This window comes from Thunnus thynnus, chromosome 5 (genome assembly GCF_963924715.1).
Source record: "Thunnus thynnus chromosome 5, fThuThy2.1, whole genome shotgun sequence".
NCBI classification, from domain to species: domain Eukaryota; kingdom Metazoa; phylum Chordata; class Actinopteri; order Scombriformes; family Scombridae; genus Thunnus; species Thunnus thynnus.
In genome coordinates, this window is record NC_089521.1 from 8,211,895 (window position 1) to 8,237,345 (window position 25,451).

At 40.8% G+C, this 25,451-nt stretch overlaps 2 protein-coding genes across 2 annotated transcripts; one reads left to right on the top strand and one right to left on the bottom strand.

Annotated features, from left to right (window-relative positions):
• Positions 1–75: 75 nt before the first annotated feature.
• On the top strand, positions 76–10,403 carry vps4a (vacuolar protein sorting 4 homolog A). The gene is made up of 11 exons (XM_067589000.1): positions 76–306; positions 973–1,084; positions 1,186–1,330; positions 1,429–1,490; positions 1,686–1,805; positions 3,778–3,934; positions 4,171–4,319; positions 4,455–4,536; positions 6,251–6,470; positions 6,573–6,713; positions 8,070–10,403. The coding sequence occupies exons 1-11, from the start codon at positions 286–288 to the stop codon at positions 8,169–8,171; spliced, it is 1,311 nt and encodes a 436-aa protein (XP_067445101.1). The 5' UTR covers positions 76–285; the 3' UTR covers positions 8,172–10,403.
• On the bottom strand, positions 10,399–24,490 carry cdk10 (cyclin dependent kinase 10). Its single transcript, XM_067589001.1, has 15 exons — positions 24,356–24,490; positions 22,761–22,995; positions 21,573–21,863; positions 20,251–20,323; positions 20,079–20,150; positions 19,662–19,764; positions 19,237–19,318; positions 18,961–19,028; positions 17,626–17,678; positions 15,458–15,527; positions 15,135–15,194; positions 14,847–14,970; positions 14,465–14,604; positions 12,105–12,157; positions 10,399–12,015 (listed from the first exon to the last, which is right to left on the bottom strand). Exons 3-15 carry the CDS (start codon positions 21,660–21,662, stop codon positions 11,921–11,923), a joined length of 1,083 nt encoding a protein of 360 aa, XP_067445102.1. The 5' UTR covers positions 21,663–21,863; positions 22,761–22,995; positions 24,356–24,490; the 3' UTR covers positions 10,399–11,920.
• Positions 24,491–25,451: the final 961 nt, after the last annotated feature.

Consider the following 25,451-nt stretch of genomic DNA (forward strand, 5'->3'; position numbering starts at 1 on the left):
CAAAGAGAATAGAGGTGGACACGTGCTCCCGTTTTTCATTGAGGTTGTATTTTGAAGGTTACCGCCGGAAGTTGTGTGTAGTGTTGTTGCTGTGGTTTTGTTGGGTCGAGGCAAAGCTGTCATCTTCGCTAGCTCCCGTATTAGCCAGTGTTTTGTCATGTCAAGAGCAACCTGCCCCCTCACAACGCAGGACAGCTAACCTAACGGGTGCTTTTCTTCACACATCCACCGCCGGGGAGGTGTAGAGGACAGAAATCTGGGCGAAGAGCAGAAGAGTGAGATGAAATGACAACGTCAACATTACAGGTAGGCTAACGTTTAAAAGCTAACTAGCTACAGCTCTATGTAAACTGAGCCAGAAATGTTCTTAAAAATGATATTATTCTATGCAACTAATACTACTGTACCACCTTACCAGAGAATATATAAATAATCATATTTGTTAGTTCTTGTGACGGTTATAAATCTGTGTGTTTGTAACGTTAAACCTTGATCATAACGGCAGCAGCCGCTGTCTCACCGTTAGTTAGCTGGGCTGTGCCCGCTGCTCACACAACAGTTCACATTCAAAACAAAGATTTACGTGATGGAAATATTTGCTGTGGCCTTTGGCTTAAGAAATAGCAGCGTGAATTTTGCAGTAGAATTAAAGAAACTCATAGGACCCCCCGTTTAATTACATGTTGGTTATATAATTAAGGCTTTGTTTTGGTTGAAACTCCTGTGTAGAGACTGATGACAGGCACATGTGTACATTCCCTGCCTCTGTTTCTATGTCTCCATCCCCAGTTCATCATACAACATATCTCTCTTGTATCCTCAGTTAATTTTACAACATATCTCTCTTGTATCCTCTGTTAATTATACAACATATCTCTCTTGTATCCTCAGTTAATTATACAACATATCTCTTGTATCCCACTTCATTATACAGCATATCTCGCTTACATTATGTCTGTGTATCCTTTGCAGAAAGCGATTGATCTTGTGACTAAAGCCACAGAGGAAGACAAGGCAAAGAATTATGAGGAGGCATTGCGCCTTTACCAGCATGCTGTGGAGTATTTCCTACATGCCATCAAATGTGAGTTCTGCAGCCTGACAGTTAGTTGACCTACACTCTACCCCTCTCACTGCTACAAACATTCATCCACACTGTTGCTTGGACTCTTGTTTTTCCTTCAGATGAGGCCCACAGTGACAAGGCAAAGGAGAGCATACGAGCAAAGTGTATGCAGTACCTGGACAGAGCGGAGAAACTTAAGGACTACCTGAAGAATAAAGATAAACAGGGCAAGAAGCCTGTGAAGGAGGCGCAGAGCAATGACAAGTATGCAGTCACTCTCCTGCTCTGTCAGGCGTTAGACTCTGAAGTGGGTTTAAATGTATTTGTGTCAACCTCTCTGTGTTTTTGTGTGTCTGGTCTAGGAGTGATAGCGACAGCGAGGGTGAAAATCCAGAGAAGAAGAAACTGCAGGAGCAACTTATGGGTGAGTGAGCGTACATGGGTGCAATAAGTCCTTTTGGGATGATGAAGCCAATATATGATATTAACTTGTATAAATGTTGTGTTAGTAGTAGTATTAGTAGTCTTGGGTTGAGGGTTGTTTCCATCAAGTGTTTCTTCTTTCTGCATTTTGATGGTGTTGTTGTCAGTCTTAATCACTGTTTGTTTGTGTGTCCAGGTGCTATTGTAATGGAGAAGCCCAATGTCAGGTGGAACGATGTGGCTGGACTGGAGGGGGCCAAGGAAGCTCTGAAGGAAGCCGTCATCCTGCCCATCAAATTCCCTCACCTCTTTACAGGTATTGTAGGATCTTCCCTCTCTAATACACTGAAATCACAAAGTTAAAAATACACGGAAGAGGTAAAAAACCTTTTTTAGGTGTGTTTTGAAGGTACAAAATGTATATGATCCATTCTTGATAATATAGTAATTAGTCCAAGTGAAATTAAAGCTGAAGCTTCAGGCTGCTGTCTGCTGATAGTTCCATCAGTTCATTTTCTAACACATTGGACAGACCCATGTCTTCTGAAGCAGGAGAGAAAGGGTCCAAAATCCAAATGTTTCCATGTCGTGGGTCCTCTTGGAAGTAGCCTGCAGACTTTTGTGACAACTGAGTCAAATGTTGGGTTAAAACACTGGAGAGGCTTCCAAAGTTTCACTTTGAGGGGAGTCCTGCTCTTCCAAAAATGTGTGCACTTCTTTTCTCAGTTCAAAAATATGTACACATCCTCTTGAAAGCCACCTTACTTCACTGTGGTACAAGAGCTGCAAATGACTCTTTCTTTTCTCGAGCATATTTAGATATAAAAATAACTAGCTTTGTAAATTAAGAAAAATAATTGTAATCTAACCATTTGGCAGTACCACTGCCTCTGCAGCCCACTAGATGACACTCTGAGGCTGCAAATGGCTGCCCTACACCATACATATCTGTTCTGTAAATAACTTGTTCTGTGTTTTCCTTTGGGAAAAAAAATCAGAAAGCAAAAGAGAGAAATGTATCATTTATATTTTTTGATTTCATGATGGCTCCTCCTTGTTGTGCATTAATTTGATGGAATAGCGTTATTTCTCTGTCTATGTAGTTGGAGACCTTGTTTCCATACAGCCAATCAAATCTTTGCATAAAGCAATAACTTGGCATTCTATCATAGGGAGAGTAGACAGTCATGCCTGATAGCATCCTGCTACACAACACAAGAGCCACAGACTCACACACACTGTCTGTCCATGACATGTAGCTACAGCAGTTTGCTCACTTTGTCTCTCATTGCCCTGCTGGAGTTCAGTCTGCCAGCTGCTGTCAATCAAACACAGACACCAACACGTCCCTCCAGACAAAGAGGAGCATTTCTGATATTTTCCTGAAGGGCTTTTTTCTTTCTTTTTATTTAATAAAAACATTAACAATACACAAAACACATTGACATGATTTTGGACTGTATGATGACCAAATGTGATTTCAGTTAGACTTAAAGTCTTGGACTTTATTGAGCATTTATTGAAAATTTCCAGCTTCTCAAATGTGAGGATTTGATACATTTACATGTTTGTAAACTGGATCTCTTTGGATTTTGGACTCTTCTGTGCTAAAACTAAGCTAGCCACCTCCAGCTACATTTGGAAAAAAATGACTTTTACTTCATGGAGAACTTAGACACGACATTGCTGTGCTAAAACATCCTGTTAAAATCTCAACTGTGCAACAGCAGGTTCTTCCCTTCATTCAGGATCAGACTCTGGTTCATAGAACCCTTATATACTGTCTTACATCTCCGGCTGTAGCCATTACTCCTGGTAAAGATGCAGTGTAAGGGAACTTGCATTATTCATTAGGTCATATTCCGATTGGCTGGGGGTGAAGGTGGGGCCAGACCTCCAGCCAATAGTAGGTGGTCATTAATAATGTAGATTTTATGTGAGTAGCTTTGGAAACAGCCTGCTGGAGGACAGAGGAAGAGGTGGATTTAGAGGAATCTAAACAATTTTTGGTGAATAAAATGTCACAGATGTTGTTAAAAAAAGGCCATAAGATCTCCAGATCTTTAATATGTCATTGTAGCATTACCTCTGTAATAGATGTTGTACTGCTACTCCTTTAGTAACAGCTCTCCATCCTTGTTGTTTGACTGTTAGGTGGTACAGCAGTAAATGTTATCATGTCTACCTCTATGCCTCATTTAGTCATTGTTCAGACCTGACTGCTAGAACAGGCTGTTGAACACTACCCCAACATGACCAACATTACTACTGGGTCTCTGTGTTCTCAGGTAAGAGGACTCCGTGGAGAGGCATCCTGCTGTTTGGACCTCCAGGGACAGGGAAGTCGTACCTGGCCAAGGCAGTGGCCACCGAGGCCAACAACTCCACCTTCTTCTCTGTCTCCTCCTCAGACCTCATGTCTAAGTGGCTGGGAGAGAGCGAGAAGTACGTGTTTTTGTTTGAAATGATTGTATTCTAGAGAGGGAGAGACAAGATCCAAGCTCTGAGGAAGTTAAGGAGAATCAGACAAGTTTGGAAGGATGTTGTAGTAAAGTCATGTAACAGAATGTGTTTGTTTCATGTTATGTTTTGCTTTCAGTCTTCGCACCTCTTCTCTGCTCCTGTCACACTCACCTTCTCTCCCAAGTCTCATTTTCTCCATCTCTCCCTGCGTTCCCCAGGCTGGTGAAGAACCTGTTTGACCTGGCTCGCCAGCACAAACCCTCGATCATCTTCATTGACGAGGTAGACTCACTGTGCGGCTCCAGGAACGAGAACGAGAGCGAGGCCGCCCGCCGCATCAAGACAGAGTTCCTCGTCCAGATGCAGGGTGAGCTGAAGGAATCTGTCAGTGAAAAATATCTAGAGTATATTTACTGTATACTGTAGATATTCTCTATACCCTGCAGGGACACCAAGGAAAGCAGGAAGTGCTTATTTTGACTGAAGCGCTCTTGTTTTGTAGGTGTGGGAAACAACAACGATGGCATCTTGGTACTGGGAGCCACCAACATCCCCTGGGTGCTAGACGCTGCCATCCGCAGAAGGTCAGAGGTCACCTGCATACTCCACTGTTTGGTTTTAGGTTTTTTTGTTTTGTTTTTTGTTTTCCCATGATTATTTTTTAGGCACTTTTTCCATTGCTGGATAGAGGATAGTGAAATGGCAGACAGGAAACAAGGGGAGTGATGGGTATGACATGCAGCAGGGGTCCCTGGCTGGAACTGAACCAGGGACGTTGCAGTGATGTGACATGTGCAGTAACCATTCGGCTACCAGGGCACTCCAGTTCTGTTTTTCCTACAGGGATGTTTGATGAATTATTCAAATAGCACAACTTCATACATTAAGGGGTGCATTTATATTGGTTAGGTGGATGACAGACTAGATGTACTCCATCAAACTACGTTACGTTTCAGGGCAACAGGAGCAGGAACTACTTTGTTAAATTTCATAAAGGTTATTCAGATTACATAATGTCAACTCTGAAGTGAAACACATAGCTAGAAGGCTCTTTGATACACAGATCCTGCATTATAGCCTTAAAGAGAAGAGAAGCAATGTTTTAACTCTTTTAACCAGGGATGCTCCTCTAAACCTGGTGCTGAATTGGAAGCGATTTTAAATGTGTAAGAACCCAGAGATTGGTTCTTTTATCAGGAAGATTGGCAGAGGATTACATCTGGTTTTGGTGTCATTTACGGTCACTCTGCAGCCTTTCCTAGCTGTCTCTCTCTGTGTCAGTGTTTGCCTGAGGGTGGGGCTGAGCTCCTCCACCTCACGCACACACACACACACACACACACACACACACACGCACAGAGCAGACAGCAGAGCAGACAGAGTGAAAGATAAAACCTTACATAGTAAACAAATCAAAATCCCTGCAATAAAACCTTTGCAAGTAAAAAGCCACTAAGAGTAATTCATCAAAACAAGTGTTCGACAAGCACACATTTACAGAAGATGTATTTTCAGCTGTTCTGTCCGCAGTCTTCCATCCACCGCTGGTATGACTCAGCCACAGCACGCTTGCTAGGCTAACAGGCTGACTGTGTGTAGCCTACCTGATTAGCCTAATTAGCCATGTATCTTAAAATTAGTCAGTTTCGTCCTTTTTAAACTTAACTCAGTGTTTTGATGTCAGGAATATTATTTAATGTACTGAGATTGTAGATTTGTTTTTATTTTGAGTTTATGTAGTGACTTTGCTCTACAAACAATATTTTGTTATATAAAAAATATAAACAAGTTATAATCCTTCAGTTATTTTCCAGTGTCGATTAAGAGCAGCAGTATCGACACAACACCCATCCTTACTTTTAACACAGTGGTTTTGCAAATGAACCAACAGCATCATTGTCAGTAGTCGTGACAGTGGTGTCGTGTTCTGTCCATTAAACATGACTAAGGCTTCAGCAGGAAGAGATAGATGGTGGTTTTAAAGGGCTGAGGAAGATGAAATGTGTGAAACAAGCCAAGTACTGTATGATTGATTGTGCAGTTTCACTATAAAACAGATGAATTTGATCAGCAGTATAGTGAGCATATCAAACTCTCGTGGATCTACATTATACACACATGTTCAGACAGACATGGTTCCTCTTTTGTTTTATTTGGTTTTAAATTGAGCTACAGGCAGCTTTCACAAGCTCTTCAAAGTGTCTGATGGAAACCTGCAGGCTCACTTTTGTAGTTAATGTTTCAAACAGCAGGTGAAAAAGTGCGTTTAAATGGAACTTGTCCTCTGTCGTGTGTCAGATTTGAGAAGCGTATCTACATCCCTCTGCCGGAGGAGCCGGCTCGGGCTCAGATGTTTCGTCTACACCTGGGCAACACGCCACACAGCCTGAGCGAGGCCGACCTGCGGCAGCTCGCCCGCAAAACAGACGGCTACTCCGGCGCCGACATCAGCATCATCGTCCGAGACGCACTCATGCAGCCAGTGAGGAAGGTCCAGTCTGCCACGCACTTCAAAAAGGTGAAATAAAGGAGGAAAAAAGGATCAATCTTCAAAACCATATCTGTCGAATCCCTGTTTTATATGACTGTTGTGCTTTTTGTCTCATTCTCACTCCTGCAGGTTCGCGGTCCTTCCCGCAGCAACAACCAGGTGATGGTGGACGACCTCTTGACCCCTTGTTCCCCTGGCGACCCCGCAGCCATAGAAATGACGTGGATAGATGTGCCTAGTGATAAGCTACTGGAGCCCATAGTCTGCATGGTGAGACACACACGTATTTCTGAACAACACAGAGGTGATAAGCATCCTCATCAAGCAGACAGGGAGAGTAGACATGAGCCTGAACCAGGAGCTTCTGTAAGACTGATATCAGAGTTATATGCATCGATCTCCCCGCAGCTGCGTCTCTCCATTGAGAGAAGCTGCGCGCCTTTACGCACGAGGCACAGCAGCATAACTTCATTGATTATTTAAATCTGCGACACTCCGACAGCATCGGTCAGGATCTAATGTTAATTAATGTTCTGTGTTCTACTACACATCAAAAGGGTCAGTTCTTTGAGTTTAGTTGAAAAGTACGGAGCAAAGCAACCGTCCTGATAAATCCTGAGCTCAGTATGTGGAGCAGCGCAGCAAAACTTAAAACTGTAGTTATCAATTTGACAGGACAGAGGAAACTATCCAGCAACGTTTCACTTCTGAAATATTTTTTTAGACAGACAAGCGGAAAATGAATGGCCTAATCTCCATTCCAATTGTGGATTTGATGAGGAAAACGGGTTAGGGGAACGAGGGAAAAAAAAGGAAAAAACAGGAAGTGGATTTCATTTTTTAATTCACATGAAAATGGAAAAACAAAATAATGCATCTCTTTATCCTGTTATCAAACAAGTTGAACAGCTTTGGACGGAGGGTCCTGTGTCTAGTCTGCTGGAAAATAGAGGACATCAGTTGAGTAGGCAGTCCTTCAATCTGGTCCAGGACGCATTGTGTTTACACTGCTAAATAAATGTGGACACATGTGGCCCAGACCACCTCCGAATGTGGTCTGAGTGATCGGATCTCAATGCGTCTCGGGTGCGTTCACACCTGTACTTAAAGCCGTCCACTTGTGATCGGATCACCTGAGACGGATGTTAATACCAGGTGTAAACAGGGCCTACGATACAACTCTCAACAGTTGTATAAAGTCTTCTTATCACTTATGGGGTTAACTTAAGTCACATAAGATGAGAGGTTAGTGTTGGGTTATTGAGCCAAAACTAAAAACATGCTATGGTTGCAAATTGTTATAATCTACTCTCGCTCCTTTTAAATTTAAATTTATTCACTATTGAATATGATTTGTTTCTATTATAAGTAAGGGTATCTTTTGTAGTTTTAAATGTCATCGTTTTGTACAACTAACAATACTTTTGTGACAGTTTTAAGGTAAAACTTGAGCTTGAGCTCAAAATAACCTTATTTAGTTGGAGTAAATAACCCAAACCACTGGTAGTGGATAAAGGTAACCCAGTATTGTGCTGGGTCCATTTTTAACCCTGTGATCTTTAATGTGTGGATAGAATATATGATGTGAAACAAACATAAGTCTATTTATCTCTTTTTCACTCGCAGTCGGACATGCTGCGCTCTCTGTCCACCACCCGGCCCACAGTCAACACTGAAGACCTGCTGAAGGTCAAGAAGTTCACAGAGGACTTTGGGATGGAGGGCTGAGACTCAGACCCCACCTCACCCTGCCCGAGTCTACCAGAAGGGTCAAACTGCTCCCAACAACACCCATCTCTCCCCTTCCACCGCTGTACCATCCTGTAGGCTTTCATTTCTCCACTGCGCTTGGTTCACTGTCTCTCATGGATTTGAAAATAAACGACTGGAGTGTCAGAACAAAAAAAAAAAAAAAAGGGGGAGAGAAAATGTTTCTTTCTTTTAATCATCCAGTCGGCTATTTTTGAATCCCTGGAGGACGTTGACCAAATGCTACAATAGAAAAATTTTGGTGTGATTTGGTAGTTGGACATTAGAGCCGATGTCTTTCCCCATTTAAGACAACGTTCCATAAAAAAGCAGCCGCTATAATCACTACAAGAACTTCTCATCTAACCTGCATCGACACAAGGAAAGGTGCATTTGAAGCTAAATGCACACAGAGTTTGTCCCTCTCTGAGCCGATTCTGTCTGACTGAAGGACTGTACATTTTGTTGCCATTGTGCACTTTGCTTCGGATCGCGATGAAGGACAGTGACGTTTGAAGAAGAATCAAAAGAAGAAGTTCGTTCTCCTGCCAGGCATGCGAGTGTGTGAATGCATCCAAGTGTTTTTATTAAACTTGTGTGTCTTAATGTATATGTCATATGTCGAGAGCCCTGTTATTTTATTTGATCGAGAGTTGCATTAATTGATCATCGCTGCCTCAGTGTCCCTCTATAGCTCCGTGTGTGTGTGTGTGCGTGCGTGTGTGTGTGTGCGCATCAGGCGTTTACCTCTGTGCTAGCAGCAGTGTGACTGACACATTCATGTTCAATCAGTAATATGATTCTAGAGACGTGTTTGATTGATGGTCAAATGCCACATTTACTCAATCCAAAAACTTGAAAAAGATATTTAAAAAAACGCTATTGTTCTTCAGAAAACAATCTCATCACAAGGTCCATTTAGTAGCTGTTCTGGAGCTTTGGATCATATCACATGATCTTCATTATGAGGAATGTAGATATGTAATTTTTTTTTTTTATCTTATTGTCCATTTTAGCTTAAAAGCTGAGTTTCAAAGTTCATTCTTGACCGTAGAAACACAAGTCAAAAAAATCTCACAGTAAGGTCCATTTAGTAACCGTTCTGGAGCTTTTGATTATGCCACATGGTCTTCGTCACTTCAGCTTTTAAGTCAAAATGGACCAAAAAAAAGTCCTTAAAGCACTCTTTAAAAAAAACAAACAAAACAAGGGCAACTCCATCTGCTGCTGAAGATCATGTGATATGATCTCAAGCTCCGGTACAGCTACTAAATGGACCTTTTGGTGAAATAAGTTTTCTGAATTGTGGTTTCCAGTATAACCTTTAAATCTCAGCTCTAGTTGCTCATTTTTAAATGAGGTAAAATGAATTTCTGCACCGCATTTCCCAGACATCACCTGTCTGTCAGACTCATACTGTGAAGTTTCCCTCCGTTAGTATTTCTGTTGCTTTGTTTCTGCTCAGCAGTTTGCTCAAAAACTTTTTTCTTCCTGGTGTCAAAGACAATCAATCAAGCACGTCTCCTTAAATCTGAATTTGTTTTGTTTTTGCCCTGGCGTACATTGTTCAACAGTGTTACAAAACTATTTATACAACTTATTTGACCACACTTGACATGTAACTTGACTGACTATAATAGAGGTACAGTATGTTTACACTTGAAGTATTTCTTTTGTTGATGTTCTCATGATGGAGCTCCACTGCAAGTCCTTTCTTTTCCTATATTGGGAGGCTAAAGTTCCACTATTGATGCAAGACACTACCATATAATTCATTACTGCCTGCTCAGGGCTAGCTTTCTGTTAACACTTCCGAGCTTCAATAGTAGTTGTCCTGTTGTCAGCTGACAGACAGACGATGTGGAAACCAACCTGTCGCTGACTGTTAAGAAGCAGGATCATGCAGTTAGTCATCAGAGATTTGAAGTTTTCAATAATCTTCTAAATCAAACTGCTGTTGGGTGTTTGTCCTGTAGCAACTCTCTGACCTCTCACTATCACACCAGGATCACAGGCTTGTCTGACAGTGATGGACTTCTTGTGATAGCTCAGTGCTAGTATCACTGCGTGTGTGCGCGTGTGTGTAGGTACTGTACATGCTGGTTGAGTTGGAGGTCAGTTATTAACGTCCTTGTAAGGGGACCTAACCTGCCGCTGGCTGTGTAACCATTGCTACTAATTTAAGCTGAATTAATAAAAACTGACATTTCAGTGGTTTGATATTTTTATTATGTCCATTAGCTGACTGTTTAAACATGTTCAGAGGCTCTACAGCAACAGTGTAAATATCCATCCCTGTTAAGATAAATATGAGCCATTACTGCCATGTTCTACAGCTGATGACACCAGTTCTACCAGTTACAAGCATATCAGTGATTTCTACAAATGAGACCACTGTTTATTTACAGTTTATTTCAGGCAATCCAGCTGAGGCTCTTCACAATTAAGCATGAGTGAGCACATTTACCAGTTCAGTCTCTTACCTCAAGGACACTTTGACAGGACACAGCTGGTTATCAACACATACTGATGGTTGAGGGGATCAAACCTGGGACCTTTTACTTTCAGGGCAGCTTCACAAGATTGTCAGGCCATTTATCTGACCATGAAGTGTATCCACAGTAACTGAGCTGACATGGAGGCAGAGCTTGATCGTATTGATTTAGCTCATATTCACCTTTTCACACGTTAACTGCTTAGACGTTTGGATCAAAACTCAGCAGAGACAAGTCTCATTTTGGTGTGACCAGTGCTCACCACAAAACTACAGTACATGATGCTCCTGTGCTGTTGTCAAGGCAACTCTCCTCATTACCGTAACCTTGTTAGCCATGCTAGCTGCATGGCTCTACAGTTGGCAATGTCTGTCCAACCATTTTGGTCCAGACTGAGATATCTAAACTATTTGATGTATTGCCTGGAAATTTTGAACAGATCATGATCCCCAGAGGATGAATCCTGCCGACTTTTCCTCTAGCGCCACAAGCAGGTCAAACTTTTCATTTATCCTCTGAAATATCTCAAGATCTACCTGATGGATTGGCACAACATTTTGTACAGACATTCATGCTTCCAAGAAGATGAATCCTAACAACTGTGGTAACTCCTTTACTTTTTATGTGGCGCCATCATCAGGTCAAAGTTTTAATTTGTCCAATACTTTGATTTAAGACCAAATACCTGTTAAACTAATAACATTCCCATCAGCCTCAGCTTTACTTTGTGTTCCGTGCTAATGAGCAAATGTTAGCATGCTAACAAGTAAAACTAAGATGGTGAACATTATACCTGCTAAATATTAGCATGTTTGCAGTGTCATTGAGAGCATGCTAGCATTTAGCACAAAGCAACACTGCTTATGTACAGCCTCAGAGCTGCTAGCATGGCTACAGACTCTAGTCTACAGACCTTGGCAGCAATATGAACATTAAGAAATAGTGGAGAAACTTCTGGAAACTATGAGTGGTACACAATGATAAAAACAAATGTTTCTACACTGCTTAATGTGCGATAACAACCTTTTTAAATGACCATGTTTTGAGCAGGGTCATACTTGAGTACAGCAGGGTGTTGACATGTTCCAGAGTCTCTTTGATCTCAAACCTCCACAGTAAAACCTCCTCATGAGCAGATCCATGTTGCCAATGTATGCAGTGTGAGCAGAAAGATTTGAGTGTACATTACTGAGAATGTCAATTCCACTCAAATGTCTCTCATCAGCATCTTCGTCACACTTTGCTCCGTTTCGAGTGGCTCTCTAGTGGAGGAGCGGCCCGTTTGTTGCGATGGTGGGGGAAGGTTGGCATCAGCTCCGGTTCACAGGCTGCACACAGGAGCAGAGACAAAAGATTAATGTCTGACATCAGAGATCAGGGATGACAGCTGACATACATCCAGTATCAGTTTACTCACGCAGAGGTTTCTCTTTAAAGTAGGAACTCTCCAAACTGTCTTTGGCGGTAGCTCTGAATGAAGGAAAAAGACAAAAATCAATTACTGATAGCTCTCAAAGGTAGAGTCAGTGATTCTGGAGAAAGAATGTCCAATACACTTTTTGTCAAATTCAGTGAGCTAGCTGTCGGTTTTGTGTGCACTGAAAAAAAAATCCGGTGTTCATACATAGCCCTGGCTCTGTAAATGGGAAACTAAACACACAACACTACTCTGGCCAATCAGCAGGGGGTGTTGGTGCTTATGCACAGGACAGAGGGAAGTCATCAGAGCAGCTGTCTATGTGAGAACATGACAGTCTCCCGTCTCCAGCAGATACTGAATGGTGGGGGAGAGCTGGCGAACTGGAGAGAGAGGCCGTGACCAATTAACACAGAAAGTGTTTTCTCATTTTCTCTCACATATTCAACAAATATCCTGTTGTATATGTGTTTTCAACTTATTAACCGTATCAATGAATCAATAAATACACTGTCAATTTCTTCTTGTGGAGCCAACATACAAACTATTTTGGTTCAGTAAATTTCTGCTGTCAGTCAGCCTGGTGGAGGCAGTTTGTCCTCTCAGCTCTTCAGGAGCTGCAGCTGACAGACGGCTGCTTCTGTGGACAGAGATGCTGAACACAGGTCGAGTGAGAAGAGGGGAGACTGCAGAGAGGCAGAGAGTGTGGATGGACTGTTGTGCTCACATGAGATGAAATTTTCCTTCCGCTCATTACAATGTGTGAGAGGAACAGAAGTGACTCTACAGCTTATGCGTTGCTCTGGATTCTGCCATATTTCTCTTTTGGTCGTTGCCTTGGTAATGCACATCCATGAATTTGGGGAGCGGAGCTTCAGGAGGAGCACGAAGGGAGGGGTGTATTTGTTTGGGTGTTTAGATCAAATATCAACATCTTTCTCCAGGATACATGACTCTACCTTTAAGAAAAGTTGTCTTTTTCATACATGCAAAAGACATAATAAGATTTATCCGAGTAATAATTTAAGGACCCATTACCTGATGTAATCAAGTCAGTTAGCGTACTCCAACCTAGCAGTAACCATGGCAATGCAACTGGGAGGTAGGTTAGTCATTTCACAGCAACAAGGTAAAATCTTACCCACTGCACTATCATGCCAGACTTTGTGAAAATGTTGTTGTTTTTTTTTTACCAGAATTAAACTGCACTTTGAATGAATACATGTCACTGAGTGGGAGCTGAACCACCAAAACTTCACTCCTGAGCCACATTAACATTGTGGGAAAAGAGAGACAAGCTCTTCATTATTTCAGTGTATCATAACACAGTTCAATCAATTATATATGAATACATCTAAAAAAAATAATGTAATTATTTGTATGAGCAAAGCCAGTCAAAGTGACTTCATTCAGTCTCTCTGCTCTGTCAGACAAAGGTGAAACATTTGGTCACATATGTGTGTGTGTGCATCTGTGTTTCTATCTGTATTCAGTCTTTCACTGCTCCCTAGATCATCTGCACTCACTACTTTACTGTATAGTAAGCAGTACATTGAAATTTCAGACTCTTATGAATCAATCTATAAAATGTCTCTGCGTTGCATTGTGGGATTGTTAGCAGGAAGTAGTGTATGTGCCATGAACCCTACTTTTTTCATTTCCACTGTAGGAATATTTGAGGGCACTATATAGTGCACACATTTCACACGGCAGGTCTTTCTCACAGCAGACATGTCGACTCGTCACAGTAGGAAAAGCACAGGTGTTACTAATAACATTAACGATGGCTCTGTTCTATTTAAGACTCCCAGCAAGTCATGACAGTGTGACAGTGAGCCAGCGTGAACAATACTAGGACCCTGAAACCGAAGCAGCTAAATGGAATTCAACCATCATTCATTTTATTATTTACACCTGTGCTTTTCCTACTATGATGTCAAATGTCGGCTGTGGAAAAGTGTCACGCGAGGTCCTTATAACATGTGAGATCACATCTTGATAGCACCGTACACACCAAACAATATCATATGAAAATGGTATAGTTTGAAAATGTACTTTAGTCATCAAAACGACTACAGTGGCAACACAGTCACCACTCTCTCAACACCACATCTCAAGTGCTGCTGTTGGTTAAAAATTGCATTTGGAGACAAAATACTGCAGGACACTATGCAGTATATGAAAGGAAACCACCTGAAAAGCCTGCGCTGCTTGTGATGATTTAAAAAGAAAACAGATATTGGGTGACAGGGACGGCCCGGGAGATGTGGGGTGTATAGCATGACAGAAAAAAAATCTTGTAACAATACAAATATACCTCAACCGTCTGGAGGCCCCCTAACAGTGTGTGTGTGGTGTACCTGCGCTGTGGGTTGTACATGAAGAGCAGGTTGAGCAGTCTGTGTCCAGCATCAGACAGCCAGGTGAATTTATTCTTCAGGTTGTTGTACGGCTGCTTCCTCAGACTGTACTGACCAATGAGGGGCAGCCGAGAGAAACCCTGAGACACACACACACACACACACCAATAATCTATCAGACGCATCGATGCTTATATTCTCATCAATTGAAGGCTAAACTTATTTTAAACATCATAAACTTCTGCAATGTTCAACATCTAAGACACTGAAATTTTGGCATATTCCTTTAATGTCACTACATTCCAGTATTTATCCTCACTGTGTCTTTAGCTGTATAGAGTTGAAGTTTATGCTGCAGAGATATTTAGAGCTGGAACCTCACCGGCCAGATGTTCTCGTTGGGCGTTCCCAGCAGCTGGACTATCAGGTCCACCTGCTGGATCTCAGAGGTTCCAGGCAGCAGAGGTTTGTGGGCCAGCAGCTCTGCCAGGATACAGCCCACCGCCCTGTGACACAAACAAGCTTGATTTAGTCAACAATTCAATGTGGCTGGGCAGATTTGTACTGTCACCAGTCTACAGTATGTGGAGGTCGCCTGTGTTGTGAAATGTAATTATATCATCCAGCAGGTTTAGCATTGTGTTTGTTATCATTATAGATGGAATCTCACCACATATCCAGTGCTGTAGTCTGGGTCTTGGACCCTAGGAGGAGCTCTGGAGCTCTGTACCTGAAGACAGACATGTGAAGGAAGGGAAGGAGCACATATCATGACAGAGACCCAGCTAGTATGAGGTAATGGGGCTAATGATGGAGGATGACTGAGAGGGATTAATAAGATTAGTTTCCACTGACGTTGCACAAGCACAACGTAAGCAACACACCGGTTATCTGCGGCACACACACCCACACACACACACACACACACACACACAAATACATGCTAATTGGTCATTTACATTGACATGGCTCCAAGGCCCAGGAAACACTCACCATAGCGTCACCACTCTGGGCGTCATGGGCTGTTGCGGGATGCCATACATCCGGGCCAACCCAAAATCAGCTGTACACAAGGGGGTGGGGGGTGGGGGGGGGGGGGGGGGGGGGTGGACACACACACAAAAATAAGACATGCATTTATGAATATTCACTGGGTCTGGGACAAACAATTAACAAACAAGTAATCTGTTGATTATTTCTTTTATTAATTGAATCATTGTTAATTGTTTAGCTTATAGATCATCCAAAATCTCTTGCACACCTGTATAGTCTTTGTGACAGGTGTGTAGGTGGAGTAGCCACGTACTAAGAAGAGGAAGGGACACCTGCACATTGTCTTCACTTTCTCGGTCGATGACCTTCTCAAGGTATATGCTGATTTGAATTATTTAGTTCATAAAATGTCATAAGTATTAGAGTCTACAGCCATGCTAGCAGCTCTGTGAGGCTGTACTTGTGTGCTAAATGCCAAAACCAGCATGCTAGCATGATCACAGTGATAAAGATACCATTTTGATGTTAAGCAGGTATAATGTTTAACATGTTCACCATCTTGGTTTGCATGTTAGCGTGCTAACATTTGCTAATTAGCACTAAACACAAAGTGCAGCTGAGGTTGATGGAAATTGGTGCTCATAAACCAAAGTATTGGAAAAATGTCATTTTGACCAGATGATGGTTATTACAATTCATCCTCTGGGGACCATGAATGTGTGAACTAAATTGGACAGAAATACATCCAACAGTTGTGGAGATATTTCACTCTGAACCAGAAATGTCAACCTGCTGGTGGTGCTACAGGAAAAGTGAGTTGTTCACCAAAGTGTGTAGGATTTATCCTCTGGAGACCATGAATGTTTGCACAAAATTTCACAAAAATCCATCATAAAGTTGCCAGCATGGTTAAAAGTACCAATAAAAATTCCCCAGAGCCCAGGGTGACATCTTCAAATGGTTTCTTTTGTCAGAATCAAAAGATATTCAATGCACAGTGACGTAAAATGGATAAAAGCAGCAACAAGGATGGAGTTGGGCAGTTGAAGCTCAGTTTCAACTCATTACTAAGCAAACTCTTTCTACTGATGAAGATGGCTGAAATCTCCAGAAAAAGTTAGTAAGTGGACATTGAGTTAGTATTACCTTGAGTTAAGAACACATTTTTTCATGTAGTTTCTTTACTTAGAAAATGTATTGTATGAAAAAGTATTACAAAAAAATAATGTAAATACTGTGTTTAAGTAACTGTAAAAAACCCCCAAAGCATATTAGTTTACAGAAATAGACTTGAAAAACTGATTTAAGATAAGGTGCTGGTTTTGCCAGTGTAAGCTCTTCAGTCTGGGTGTTCCTCAGTCCAAGTCAATTTAAGTTTTAAGCAGAGATGCTGGAACGCCAACAAGGATCCTATACTTAGCATCAGCAGCCGACATCAGCTTCATTTACCGGCAGCTCACATGTTTAGTCATTGTATCCAAAGTCTAATATATCTTATTTCTATGTGTCACAGAGCTCTATTGTTGTCCAAAAACTATTAAAACACATTACTGAGCCGCACTGTTGCACAAACACAACTGTTTATTTTTACTCAGTTAAACACACGCCATCCTGCTGCCAGAAATATTCACTAGTGGATTCAAATGTGGATTCATCGGCCACTGAAAATAGTCCCCAACAAATGTACTATTTCCTCTTGTTTGAGAAATGTGTGTTAAACACTACAGTGCCTAGTTGTTTTAGAAAAATATGGAGCCTTTTAAAAAAAAACCCAACTATATGTTTCAGGGAGCCACATACAGAGGAGGGAAATCAGAAAGTATCAAGAGACAGACTAACACATTGTTGGTTTGGGCTTTCAGGCAGTGCTTTGCTGCTCATAACTGTGGATATCAATCAGGACTGGCCACCAATCAAATTCTATTATACCACTTTTTATACAGTTTTATAGCATTATATAATTTTTCCCCTGATAAAGGTTTTTTGTGAAGTTTCTAAAGCCTTCAGTGATTTCTTACAAATAAAGGTCGGTGATCAATATCAGACTGAGAGAAAAAAAGAGACCTAAGGCAAATAGATATTCTACGAGAGAAAGGTCAGAGGTCAGTGGTGGTGATGTGATTATGGGAAAAGCTGCAGATGTGGTTATGGTAGTAGTGATGACTCACCGATCTTTACGCAGCCTTTGTCTGTCATCAGCAGATTAGACACCTTCAGGTCCCTGTTAACAAGATTGAGGAGGATAATGAGCTAGCTACCAGAAGAAATGCTCTCAACCTCGTCCATTCTTCACACGTTTACAGAGCTGAGCGCTACACTGAGTTTAATCTTTGTCACATCTTTGTTTAAGCTCAGTCAGGTTGGACGGTGAGTGTCTGTAAACACCTTCATGTTTTTCCTCATGATTTGTTGGGGATATTAACATTCATGTTCACATCACATCGCCTTCAATAATGCCTCAAATAATTTAGCTGCTGAACATTATCAGGGCTGCAATGAACAGTTATTTTCACTTTCGATTTATCTGCCACTTCTTTTTCCCGATTAAGGGAGATGACATCATCAATGTCTAGTTTTGTCTGTCAGTCAAAACCCCAAAAATATTCAGTTTGCTATAATGTAAGACAAGAAAAAACAGCAGATTCTCACAACTTAGAACCTGCAACCATCAAACATTTATCATTTTGCTTAAGAAATTACACCAACAATTAATCGATTATCAAAACTGATTAATGCTGATTAATTTTCTGACAATTAACCGACTGATCGTTTCAATTTTCCCTCCATTTATTTACTGAACTGTGAATATTCTGCACTTCAAACATATCTTGGCTTATGATCTCAACTACATTGTTTTTTTCTATTTTTAAATGAAATACAGATCATCTTTCCGCACCTCAACGTGTCCGTTGCTACATCATGAACTGTTAATCTGTTCTTGAATTTCCACTGGCATTTGCCCGAGTGAGTTAGAGCAGACGTGTACCTCTGTCTGCACCTCAGATCATGTGCTAAGCTCTTTTAATTACCTTTGCATCTCAGCATTAGATGCTAGATACTACTGTACTTCTGGAAACCCGACAGATCAATCCAACCAACTTAATCCAACTGTTTGGCTTTCATGATGCAAAGCAGGACCAGACAAAAGAAATACGAAAGAGCTGAATGTGTTTGAAACATAAACAAAGAGTTTGTCATTTATGTTCCATATACCTGCCCTGTTAAATTACATTAGCAACATTTTTTTCTGCGTTTTCTTGAGATGAGAAACATTGAGAACGTGTCGTAGGTCTGTTTCTTTTATAACGGAGCCCTTTTTCTTTGATTGTGAGACACTGACACCCACACACGGCATGTACTGTTACTATTTCAGAAAGGGAGGTAAATCAACTGAATTCTTGCTAAAATGTAAATATCTTGATGTGAAGTAGTTTAAGTAATCCAGAGAAATAAGAAAAGAACAAAGCAGAGTCTTCAGACTTTAGTAAATGTTCAGCACTGACCTGTGTATGATGAAGTTGTGATGGAGATACTCTAAACCTCTGAGCAACTGAAGGATAATACACTTCACCTGGAAAAGGACAGGAGAGGAATTACTACACTGCAGAACCTGATGGTGAAAAAAAACACAAATATACTACAAAAAACACAAGCAGATGATAAATTAAGTTCAGTTTTGTTCCAAGTTAACACCTTATACAAGAACAGAGAAATTAAGTAGTGCCATGTTCAACCAAAGGCTGTCAACAGCTAGATTTAGGGACTTGACTCTGTCCTACCTGAGCCTCAGAGAACGGTGTCTGCATGTTTTCCAGCAGACTGGCCAAGTCCTGTTCACAGTAACTCATCACTAGAAACAGACTGAACAGGACACACACACACACACACAATTAGCCAGAGTGAATCATAATTAATTACAGTTTTATTTTGTATAAGGCCTGAGCTCTTACAGTCCAGATTCTGAACTGTCTAACTGGACTCAGATACTGTAGGTGTGCAGTGAAGTTTATCTTATATACCCGTAAAAAAATCACAAGTTTACCTCAGGTGGCTGTACAAAAATCTGCACAACATACAACAGAGCAAATGTTCTACCCATCTGCTTCATTGGCTTTGAAAGCTCACATTTTAAAACCAAATCAGAAATACGGACCGGAGCCGTTGGTTTTAAGACGTTTGGTGCGTGCATCTGTGTGTGTGTTACCTCTCCAGCTGGGTGCCCACGACCACCTCCTTCAGCTCCACTATGTTGGGATGTCTCAGCCTCAGCAGCAGGGTGATCTCTCTGAGGCTGCTGATAGGGATCCCTGACAGACACAGAGCAGAAGTTCAACAAGTTCAACAGCTTCTCCAGACCGTTTGATCAATTAAACTACAGAAACGATACGCAAACCAGGAGTAGTGCTCAGTTTGTCTGTTCAACACAGTGGGTCAAGAGGAGAATCTTCAAACTACTAGCCACATTAGCATAAAATTAGTTGGTGACATCCTGCTCTTTTCTTATTTCCACTTGTATACAAGATTATCAAAATCTATTCAAAGTGATAATTCCATGCAATAGGCACAAACACACCAAACACACACACACACACACTAGTACTACTACTAGCAGTGGTCTTACCATCTTTCTCTTTGTCCATCCGGACCTTCTTCAGTGCAACAATTTCATCAGACTTGGTGTCACGAGCTCGATCTGTAGTAAGAAGAGGAAACAGTTCATCTCCTGACCAACTAAACTGACGTGCTATTTTAATTCTCAAACCAATCTATACTCTCCAACATTTATGACTTACAAACAATGCCGTAGGTTCCTTCTCCTATACGGTTGAGTTTCTCAAACTCTCTGACACTTCTGCAGCTCCCAAACTGTAAAAGAGTGTAAATATAAGGAGGTGGCAGAGAGCTTCTCTTCAGTTCAGTGATGCAGCATGCGTGTCTCCAGCAGGAGTTAAAAAGACTTGCATTTTGATTCCTTTACTTTCAGTATGAAGCTTAATTATTAAGTCTGATGGATGGACAGACACTGGAAGATGAACTGTTTCTCCAGCTAGCTCAGTGTGACGTGGTTGTTGAAGTCTTCACAACTAGCTGGGTGAATATTTAGTGATGGTGAAACTGCTGTATCTGAAATGATGAACAATCAATATAGAATAGGGACCTAATGCTCTTTATAAAAAAGTAGCCTTAAGCCACTAAGACGAACTGGCTCTCAGGGGATTTTTCCACTATCTAAATGGAAAAAAGAACTTAGAGCCACCACACATTAAACCACAAATCTGTCAGGCTGGCTCAGTTATAAAAAAAAGGGTGCCCTGAGGGAGAGGAGGACACAGTGAAGAAGCATCTGATGACTTGGTTAGTTTTTTAAATATGATTTTCAAATTTGTAAACAGCGTTCACGTCTCTATCCAAGTTGTCAACATGAGAATCCTTCTCTACCATCCACCCCAGACGACGTGAACGCATTAACAAGCAGGCTTATGTGTTGAAGCCATTAATGAGATTGGCTGCTGCTGGAGACAATACCAGTGAAGTGTACGTGTAGTGTACCAACTCACACAGCAAAGGCGCCTGACTGAACAATCACGTTTACACAGTCTGCACACATACAGTCAGCACATGTAGCCTGATAGATAAACAGCAGGACTCTTATATGGAGACAGTACCAAACTCCATTTAAAATCTTCAGTTATCAGTGAACACTGGTGACCACTTTACCGAAAAACATTGGCACAGAGTTGATAAACTCTTATCTAAAAAATAACTTGTAACGTTACAGTAGCAGGTTCAGAGTGCTACAACCTTTATACCATCATCATTATTATTATAACTTACTGTTTTAAATGAGCTAACGTTACGACGAGGTGATGTTAAGCTAACATCAACGTTAGCTTGCTACACAGTAAACATTTCCTCATAAATGTAATGTTGTCTGTGTTTTATACACGCCGAACTCCTGACTAGTCCATCTATATTTGTCATTAATGTTAATTTGTTATCTGTGAGTGATATATCGTCGCTGATCAGCAGAAAGTTGTTTAACTTCCAGATTTTTGAACAGAGTTTGGCGTCACTGTTTCCGCACAGGGAGCTAACTTGTCGTTCAGTCTCTTACCCTGTCGTTTTGAGGCACTGTGAATGTTTTATTATTCTTTATGGATTTAAGCTTTATAGGGTCCGGTTCGTCCTCTCCTACGGTGTCCATTCTTTAATTTCAGAGCGTTTTCAGCCACAGAAAACAGGAGCACCGTCCGGCAGATGTTAAACATTTAACTCCGCAGACAGCGCGCCACCAACAGGACAACTGAGTGCTCTCCCGGAGTTTCCACAGACAGAGACGCTGCTGCTGCAGCTTTGCAGAGGATGATGATCAAGCTCAAGTCCATTTGAATGCTTTCCTGGAAGACTGTAACAAAATGAAAAATAACATACAGTAGTTAACTTTCCATTTGACAATAACATCTGAAGTCTCATCAGTCCTCATTTAGAATAACATGGAAAACAGAATTAACTGTTGTGTTGTTGCAGTGGACATAGTACATTTACTCAGGTACCACAAGCACAAATTTGACATACTTTTGATTTACTTATTCCATTTCTTGCCACTTCATAATTATACTTATTTCAAAGCTGGAAAATATTGTATCTTGTAGTTCACCACTACTACAGTCACTTGGTACTTTACAAATTAAAATTATACACAGGCCTACAAAATATATGATGAGCTCATATGCATCGTTATGGATTAAACTACCTGACAATATATAAAATAGTTCAAATGAGCTCCAACTGGACCAACTGCAACATTAAAATGTTGCTTACACATGAATACATCAATAATAATAATCTTATAATAGTATAACACACACAGGGGACGTTTTCTGCCCTGAATACTTTTACTTTTGATACCAAAAGTACATTTTGCTAGTAATACTTGCTTACTTTTGCTTAAATTACATTTTCACTGCAAGACTTTACTTGTAATGGAGTATTTTTACAGTGTAGTATTAAGTGAAGGATCTGAATACTTCCTCCAACACATCACCTATAAAATATATTGCTTTATTATAAATTAAATTACCCATCAGTACATACAGGACATAAAGGACAGTGAAAAGTGATATTTTGCATAATTAAGTATGTACTTTTCATTAAATTTGCAGCTAATTCTTTTGTACTTTTAAGAAAATTAAAAATATTTATAATTCTTCCACCACTGTTTTCTCCATATCTGTGATAAACATCCAAAGTAGAGTTTCTGAGTTTTGGTCTCTCTGCTCACACAGTTTGATTCTGAGCTTACCCTCTGTGGCGGGATATGTTTAGTCACTGTTTGGTTGTTACTTTCTTGCCCACAACAAAGGGTGTTGAAGAAGGCCTCTGCTCTTTGGCGGCATCAGCTATAGTTATGGTGGGTGGCGAGGCATGAATGTCTTCTCGTGATGGAGCTGTGATGAGGATGGCGGGTAGACGTGGGGTTGAGTCAGCGGAATCTGAGGACTCAGTGATGGTAGGTGGTGTCGGGGGTTTCTCTGTAACTGAGAGGAATAAAGTAACTCTTTAGTATCGGGGATGTCCCTCTTCACTTCAAACTGTGTTTTTGATTATTTCTTGGATGTCTGAGTGTCAGTGTGCACAATAATGGATGTGCAGAGTTTGTTTTCCCATTCATCTGGTGAAGGTGGAACATTTCTCTGTGCTCACCTTAAATCTCAGTTTAAGACGTGTATCTACCAGTAAGATTTGTGACATCACAACTGGTTTGGAGCCAATCGAGGGCCAGTAAACAACTTACACAAGTGTGATGTGGAAACTTGAAGCCTCCAGTGCACAAACACTGAGAATGGACTTTACCGTGAAGTAGTAGAAATCTTATATCTAGCAGTTAAACTGGACTGTTATTAGAGTGCCTGGGACTGAGGTCAGGTCCAGGTCGGGTAAGGTAAACTTGCTGACTGGAGGATTTTCAGCAGTGTGTGTGTGTGTGTGTGTGTGTGTGTGTGTGTGTAAGTGTAGAGTATTTCTGTTCAGCATGGAGAGCAGCAGCACATTTTAAATTGGATTGTGCTAATTTCTTAAGAGTGTTAGGCCTATGTGTACATAATACTAATACTTTATAATACTACATGGAACAACAATGATTACCGTTAAGGATGAACAACAGCTGTTATATCTTATCACTTATAATTAGCTGTTTCTAGGAAAGACTACGGGCCTTTCCATACTGTTAAACACAATAAAAATCGTGGTACATGGTTTATACTAATGTTAATGAGCATTAATTCCACCAAAATAAAAGCAGGTTGTCATCTGGACCTTGTGCTACCACATTAGTATACTGCCAATGCTCTCCAACCTTGATTTGATAGCTCATGCCTTCCTAATGAAAGTATTTAGGGACAGTATGAAAATTATTGGGCTGGGGAGGGGTGCTGAATATTATATTTTGTTTTGTAAAAGTATAACCCTCCCTAGCCTTATTTATATTTTTCATTGGACCCTCCCCTTGACATTGAAAATTGATGCAACACTCCTCAAGGCCTCAAAACAATAGTTATGGCGAACATATGTAAGAGGTGAAAATACAGCTACTCTCTAATTTCGAATACGGTGCTGCTAAACAAATAGCTTTATACTATACAGCTGATAGCGAAAAGAAATACACCTAAAACTTCAAAAGTTAATATGGTGGCACGTCAGTATACACAAACATATCCTCAACTACAGTCTATGTATAGATATACATTCCCTGCACATTAGGACAAACAAAACCAGAAATATCCATCATCTGTTTCTGCTGTGGCAGAAATCACAGGTCTACCAAATATGTAATAATGTCAGTGGTGTGTTTCATTTTTTCTACAAAGATCATTGAGGTCCTTTATGTTTCATTCTTACCTGTTTCTTCCTTTTGGCTTGCTCCAGACCCCATTAGGCTTCAGTCAGCTATTATACAGTCCATACATGTCCGCATTCATGGGGTTCACATTTTGGTCAGTCCATGCTACAGCACAGGAGCAGTCTGCATGAGCTAGTGCTATTTCTGTGCTGACCGCTTTTGCCAATCCTCCTCTCCCTCGCTGTCTGGGTGACGGACACTAATCCTGTTCGGTTCACAGCAGTTGTAAGAGATACAGGATTTAAATTCCGGATAACTAGTATAAACACTTTGTTTTAATAGGAAAAAACTAATTACTGTAAACAGTATATTGGCAGTTCAGGGGTAATCACATGATAACCTCTGAACTGGAACACAAAGACACAATATACCGGGAGATTTTTCTATTTTTATTCTATTTCTGTTTTTACAGATTTATCCATTAGCATAATTTCCTGAAATTAAATATGTTGACAATGGAGGATAAAATTAGCAACTGTGTCAAATATCTTTAAAATTTGACTCGCAGTTTAATCTGTCAAATTCATTCAGATTGATTGTTGCTAAACTATCAGCAGCTTCAAAAATCTTTTAATAACATTTAGTCATTGGTGTCGATTGATGCTGCACACAAAATTTGGGGATGACTGTAATAATAGTCTAGGAAAGACTAAGTTGAACAAGCTGATTGTTCCCTAAAGTGTGTTCCCCTTAACAAGCACAGGGAACACACAGGAGCTAAACCTTAGCTATAGTTTCACTGTGTTTTCTCTACGCAGTCTGACTGACCTTATACAGTACACCACATAGGTATTACAATAGTAAATTGTATAGTTTGACAAATATACGTTATGCCCCAAAAGTAATCACAGAGGTCAAAGCAGTAAATGCTATTGGGTACTAGCACTTTGTGCACGGAGCTCTAATGCTCATGTTGTACTTTGACTGGTCAAACATTTTTTGTATAAATCATTGTCTCCTGCTGGATGCCATTATTAGGTAATAGTTTATTTTTGTAACATTAAACAATTTGAGTCAAAAACTCTTATTAAAAGGACCCTGACAGCCAACAGGATGAAGGTCAACAGTGTTTGACAAAACCTCGAGAGGACCTCG

Coding starts and splice junctions, on each gene's coding strand:
- vps4a (XM_067589000.1), top strand. CDS start 286: ATGACAACGTCAACATTACAG. Junction 1,331..1,428: donor GAGGCGCAGAGCAATGACAA/GTATGCAGTCAC, acceptor TGTCTGGTCTAG/GAGTGATAGCGACAGCGAGG. Junction 1,806..3,777: donor ATTCCCTCACCTCTTTACAG/GTATTGTAGGAT, acceptor CTGTGTTCTCAG/GTAAGAGGACTCCGTGGAGA.
- cdk10 (XM_067589001.1), bottom strand. CDS start 21,662: ATGGACACCGTAGGAGAGGACGAACCGGACCCTATAAAGCTTAAATCC. Junction 19,029..19,236: donor CACCGTTCTCTGAGGCTCAG/GTAGGACAGAGT, acceptor GTCCTTTTCCAG/GTGAAGTGTATTATCCTTCA. Junction 15,195..15,457: donor CCCAGAGTGGTGACGCTATG/GTGAGTGTTTCC, acceptor GTCTGTCTTCAG/GTACAGAGCTCCAGAGCTCC.